At 49.2% G+C, this 6,373-nt stretch overlaps 1 protein-coding gene across 2 annotated transcripts in view; it reads right to left on the bottom strand.

Annotated features, from left to right (window-relative positions):
* Positions 1 to 1,184: 1,184 nt before the first annotated feature.
* The window catches only part of CCDC102A (coiled-coil domain containing 102A), a 31,049-nt gene continuing 25,860 nt past the window's right edge, over positions 1,185 to 6,373 (bottom strand). Inside the window, exons 9-10 of one of the 2 annotated variants that reach the window (XR_013538617.1) lie at positions 3,597 to 3,784; positions 2,049 to 2,180 (exon numbers count right to left, since the gene is read on the bottom strand). Coding sequence is in view for 1 of the 2 variants with exons in the window: in XM_020797941.3 (XP_020653600.3) it covers positions 2,054 to 2,180 (127 nt within the window). In the remaining variant the exon portion in view is untranslated. Of the gene's footprint in view, positions 2,181 to 3,596; positions 3,785 to 6,373 lie in introns of both variants that reach the window. The other variant, XM_020797941.3, reaches the window with a different exon arrangement.

The raw sequence follows: 6,373 nt of genomic DNA, 5'->3' as shown, positions 1-6,373 counted from the left end.
CCTCCTTAGCTGATTTGTTCTGAATATTACTGTAGTATCAAAATAAAGATTATTTACATTTTTCTACATCCTGAGACAGAGTCTCTCATTCTGCTTTCTGGTGCCACTGGATGTACCAGTTCCTCGTGTTTCTGCTTAATTCCTCAAATTGCCTGTTTTCAAAAGGGGTGTGGATTTCAAGCCGTGTAGAAAGAACTGTGTGGTGAGATCCTGCTCCCCACTGCCAGTAACACTTTACCTTCCGCAAGACCCAGTCTTGAACTCTGCCCACAGCATGTCACTTCACACACCCACACCTACATAAGCCCTTTGCTTATTGCAACAAGTGGAGTGTGTGTGCCAGCCAAGCCTTATCTGGGGTACCACGGCCCTAGGTGGAAAATGCCACCCTTGCATGGCTGTTCTGCAGGCTGACGGCTCCTGACCTTGAGGACGTTTCTGTGTCTTGAAGAACCGAAGACACCACGAGAAAGAGGTCCTTGCACTTCGTTCTGCTGCAGAAGTGGCAGAAGGGCGCTGGCCAAAGACTTCATGCAGAGAAGATGCGCCTCAAGCACACTGGATACACCCCCTGATGCCCAGCTCAAGCACATCAGGAGAAAGTTCCCTCCTTCTTGCAATACAAGCCACTCTTGTGGGCCATCCACTCTACCAAGGGCCGTTTCCTGGGGCTCCATAAATAGCATGAACAACCCAATGGTGTGCATTCACAGAGGCCACGTAGAAGAACAAGCCAGCTTCTTGAACCTCGGCTTGAAGTTTTCCCTAGCCGCAGTGAAGATCAATCACTGGTTGCCAGACGATGGTGATATGGCATGCAATTATTATATCTCAATCAAGACCTGCCAAATCCTCTCCCGTTTCTCTGCCAGAGGATTCAGAAGCGCCAGACGGACTAGCCAGGTCTTCTTCTCGCTTGGCGCAGCATCATGTCCACATCGGCCCTCGCTCTTGTAAAATTCTTAAAACAGCCCTGAAAATGAGGTCATCGTGATTATTTCCACATCTCGGATGAGGGCTGCCTGGAAAGCTGAGGCAGAAGCAGAGGCTCACCAAAGTTTTTTTTTTCCACCGCACAGGCTGTGATGAGATTTGAACCAAGGACTTCTATCTCTTGTTTACCTCTATAGGCACAGAGGTGAGGGAAACTGGTCCAGTGGACCCCAGTACCAACCACATCCAGGTTCCATGGCTAGCTCAGTATTTATTATAAAAATATATACAACACACACAGAGAGGCATATGTAATGGGTAAGCTAAAGCCACAGGTGACATTTTCACCAGCTTTTACGTTCATTCTGCTGTCTTTGCATCAGGTCCGTTACTTCAGTCCTTTTTACCTGATGAGGTGTGGAGGAGCAAATGGAAAGCCCTCCCAGTTGGGCTGGCTTGGTGGGAGGTAAGAGACGGAAGTTATAAGGCAAGACAGCCTCAAGTGATCCCATGGTCATGGAGATTCCCACCCTCTCCTTCCCACCTTCTGGGTCTCCAACCCTCCACGGGGAAGGTTTATTCTCTCCGTGCTTGGCTCCCTATGGACTGGGATCAGAGGCGATCTGTGGGGGGGGGCTGTATTGTGGGGGCTGCTCAGAGTCCATCAGCCATAAGAGAAAACATGTCTTGGGCAGGGATTATGCCTGGAAGCAGGAAGAAGATGCAGCAGAATCTGAAGGTTGCCATACAAGGGAGGTTGAAATGTAGGCAAGTGGACCCCATTGCTTTGAACATGAGGTTTTGGCTTTGCTTATTGTTTCTGAATGGACTTTGGGAGTTTTAAGGACCTGGGAAAGAAGAAGCTGTCATAAGTTACCTCCTTCCATGAAACCGTCATATCTTCATCTCCCTTCCTAGTCAGCAGATGTTACAGTGCGGATGACCCCCTTTCCTCAGCCTCTCATCATCCTGGGTTGGTCTCCCCTTGAGTCGGTGGAGGGAGAGGCTAAGCACTCCTGCTGCCCAAGAGTAACTCTTGGAAGACAAGAGCGAAGGTCTACTCCGTAGCCCTCTGGGTCACTCAGCTATAGCGGCATGGATTCGAACCTGGGGCCGGTGGTTAAGGGACCTGGATCTGAAGGTCTTCCTCGTCATCGACGTCGCTGGTGCCGTCGCCTGGATCGTCGGGGCCGAAGCGGGAACCACGAATCTTCCCAAAAAGAGGGATATTCTGCTGACGGCGCAGCCTGTTCCGGGACAGAGAGAGAAGAAGCTCAAATATCTACATCACCATCGTTGTCACGGTTGATGTCATCATCACAACATTTGCGTGCTGCTTTCCCACCCCTTGAGGTTCCTCTTAGGTGGCTCACCACTGTAGAGCCAACTATCAGACAGTGAGATAAGCAGGAAGATCAAGTTTCACACAATCTCCCTGGCAGCTGTTTGGAGATCCTGCAGCTACAGAAAAGCAGTACCAGGGTCTGGTCCACCTGCACAAATCAGGGTTTGGTCAGGCCTTCACTGGACCACGGAAGTGGCCTAACAATGCGATTTTTCCCCAGTTCCTGCAAGCCTTTTTCAAAAGGCTGGGCATCACAGAGGTTAGGCGGGGAGGAGAGACCCTTGCCCCATCGTTCTCCTACGGCTGAATCCAAACATAAAACTCGAGGACCTTCTCAAGTTCTCCCAAGCTTCCCACGGAGTCCACAGCACCTTCCCGCACCTCCCTTGAACCTAGAGGCTGGAAGCTTGAGGAAGCAAACGAAAGAACAAACCCAGATGGCACTTGTACATGTAATGAGTTTCCAATTGACTGTGTCCAAAGAGTAACATATTGTTGCTCCGCAGGTGAAAAAGGAGCTCATTGCATTATCTGTAGCACTGCCTGTTCCACTGGGGGGGAGGTGGGGGGTGGTGGAAGAAGCTGGTTCAGTTTCCCACAAACTGGCACCCAGTCATCATTTTGCATGGGGATTTTACTTCTCTACTCAGCTGATCAACTCACCCATTTCTGCCTTGCAGAAGACCCTGTCAATCTGGGAAGAAGATGAACAAGTCACATGTGTGGGGTCCCCCATTCTCACTACCCTGCCCTCCAGAAAGCTGATTCAAGAAAAAAAGATATTTATTTAGTTAGGTTCTGGCTGACGTTTTCCTGGGAGTGCCAATTTTGTAGATAATTGATTTTTTTTTGATTGATTTTCCTTTCTTTCTTCTTTCCTTTAGATCCTCAGCAAGAAGCTTACTTCTCCCATTAAAGCTTCTAAGAGATATAAATAAATCTGCCTCCTTGCTCTCCCACCCACCAGCGGGTAAGAGAGATCCTGCCTCCTGTTTAAACTCCGTCCAACTAAGTGGGTGTTAGATGCTGATAAAGCCAAAGCGGGCCAGACCGTCCGTCAGTGGCTCCAAGCACCACTTACAGGCTTTTGACAAAAGCCAGCAAAGTTGACTGGAAACCTTTTCCAGATCTGGGACGTTTAACAACTGCATATTATCGTCTGGAACTTCTTTTGTTTAGAATTAGGGAGGCAGAAGCAGGAGACGGGAGGTTAGTGAATTAGCTCTCAGGGCTAACATCCATTATTCAGTTCAGTAGTCCTCTTATGTTTTCTGTCCCATGAAAATCATATCAATAATTATAGTTAAGAATTATTTACCTGTCTGCCAGTAATGAAACATGTATTTGTGTATTAAGCGTATGGGCTTCTGATCATCATCTTAGAATTGCAGAGCTGGGAGGGACCCTATGAGATCATCAAGTCCAGCCCCATCAAGGAGGCCCAGTGGGGGAATCGAATGCCCAACCAGCAGTTGGTTGAATGGATTGCATGGGTGTACATGTACACTGAAACAGAATAAGACCGGCAGCAATTCCCATTGATTAGCTTCCTGATATTTCATACCTCTGCTATGCTAGATTATAAAGTCAAGGAAGAAAGCGACACATGCCCTAAACATAGTCCCCAGATGTTTTTGGACGAAAATGACCAGAAGCCTTCATCCTTAGCTGTGCTAGCCAGGGTTTCTGGGAATCTTAGTCCGGGAACATCTGGCGGCTCAAGGCTGAGAAACACTGTTGTAGAAACAGATGGAGCAAAATACAGAGGATTCACAAGTGGATTCCAGCAAAACAATATTTTTTTGGGGGGGGGGATCCCTCCTCCAAGCTCTAGCTATGGAAGCAAAGGTGGCCCGTGAAGATGAAGGATGAGGAACTTCATGACTCGGTTGGTAAACTGGTTACCTGGTGCGGCAGGCTGGCTTGGAGGCTGAGTGATGAGTCATGAAATCCCACGAAGTTCGCCCCTGCCAGAAAGTCTTAAGCAAGCCGCTCTGTCTCAGCGCCACCCAACCTGCCTCTGTGACACAAGGGGATCATAATCGTGGCCAAGCTTTGCATGGCTGTTGTTTAGGACTACAACGAAACACAGCACAAGAAGTGGAGAGCAGGAGGGAACCCTCGGGATTATGGAGTCCAGCCCCTGCCACGGAGGCCCAGCGTGGGAATCGAACTCCAAGCTGCTGGCTCCGCAGCTAAATGCCTGAACCACTGAGCTATAATAATAACATACTGTCAAACCAATCTAAAGTTATGGTGCCCCTTTTCAGGGTTTTTCAGATACAGAATACACCGAAATAGTTCCCCATTCCCTTCTTCTTGAGGGGGGGGGGTACCCTGGGACGGTGCAGCTAGCCCAAGGCTACCCAGGCTGGCTCTTCTTGCAGGAGGCACCGTAGCAGGGAATTGAACTCCCCACCTGGCTCCGCAGCCACATACCTAAACCACAGAGCCCTCCAGCAGTTCCCTGAGGGTGCTTCTCCTCATTATTTCACCTTCACAGCCATCCCACGAGACGAATTGGACGGACAGAACGAGAAGACGTGAGAAAGGAGACTGGCTCAACATCATCTCTGGAGTTCTCTGCCTGCGGGCTGTGAATCTGCCTCGGGGTTCCTCTGCTTCTAGAACGACTTTGTAAGGATCACAGCGGTTCGCTCATCTGAAAAACTGCCCACAGAATGGCCCAACCTTTCTGTGCTGGCCGGCTAATCTCTTCCACACTGAGGTGTGTACGGTGCCACAGGAAATCGGGCGGGTTTCTCAGTGTGCAGCTGGACTCAGAAAGGGGGAGTTGAGAGAAAAATAAATGTGCAGCTGGAAATCAATACATGTGCAGCTGGATTAAAAAGAGCAAATTACGAGATGTTCTCCCTAACTGTTCAGGATGGCTAGATAGCTCAGTGGTTTAGGAATTCGACTGGGAAGCCAGGGGTTGGGAGTTTTTTTGTTAAGCCAGCCTGGGTAGCCTTGGGCAAGCTGTACGATCCCAGGGCACCCACCAGACGTAGAGAAGGGGAAACCATTTCTGAGTATTCTCTACCTGAAAAGGGTCCTCGTAAGTCAGAATTGACTTGATGGCAGATTGTTCCGGTTGTTGTCAATGTCTTTTTACTAAGAACCTGAACAACAGGCAGGGAAATGCAACAAAAATTTCAACTGCACAGCTTGGTGTCCGATGGCATATTAGAAAAATAATCCCTTCAGGAACCGACAGACGTCTGCTCTTTGTGCCTGAGGAAGTGGACCGCAAGCCACAGAAGCTCGCTGTGAAATAAATTAGTCATAGTCTCTAAGGTGTTCCCTGTGCTGAAATGGCTACCTTTCGGAACAAGGTTTCTGCCAGACTTCTGAAGGGGTGAAGAGATTTTGGGAAGCTACATCGCCCTTCTTCCTCGTCGGACCAGGACCATTACGATAATTGTGTTTCATCTTTGTTGAAGATTTTGAAACAGAGTGTGGACAGACATCCTTCAGCATGCTTTAGCTGGGGTATCCTGCATAAGGCAACTCCAACCCTATGGCCAAGATCCTATTGCACAACTTCATGGCATAGAGCTGTATTGATGTCATCGACTCTGGCTTTTTAGGGTGGGAATGAAAAGCTTCCGTCCAAGTCCCCTCAGGATCCAGGGATCTGTAGGGATCCCTTCCCTCCAGAGCAAGCCTTTGGGAGCTGCAGAACAGGGGAGAGAACTCTTTGGTGCGCAAAACCAACCCCTGTTGGTCCCATAAGGTTGTGCAAGAGGATCCCAGCCTAGGATTTTATGATTTGTATGGAAATCCTTGGCCGCTGCAGAAGCGCAGAAAATGAGAAGCAAATGCATACAACTGATAGGTACAGTTCATCGTTGGGACAGAACGCTTGAGGCGCCTTTCACTGAGGAGTGCTGCCAAGCTGGGAACGACGTTGGCTCAAAGCATCAAACGAGTCAAGCCGAATGAAGCAAGCGGGATCCAGGAACAGCCTTTCCATCAGCTTCGCGGCACTCCAAAGCTTGGTCGCTAGCCTGGAAAATTGCGACTGCCATGAGCAATTGCCCGGCTAACCTGGGGCCATCGGGTTCTTTCAACGATGAGAGAAGGTCCCTCCAT

The sequence above is a fragment of the Pogona vitticeps genome, chromosome 10, assembly GCF_051106095.1.
Source record: "Pogona vitticeps strain Pit_001003342236 chromosome 10, PviZW2.1, whole genome shotgun sequence".
In the NCBI taxonomy this organism is placed as follows: domain Eukaryota; kingdom Metazoa; phylum Chordata; class Lepidosauria; order Squamata; family Agamidae; genus Pogona; species Pogona vitticeps.
This window is presented reverse-complemented; position numbering and strand designations above follow the sequence as displayed.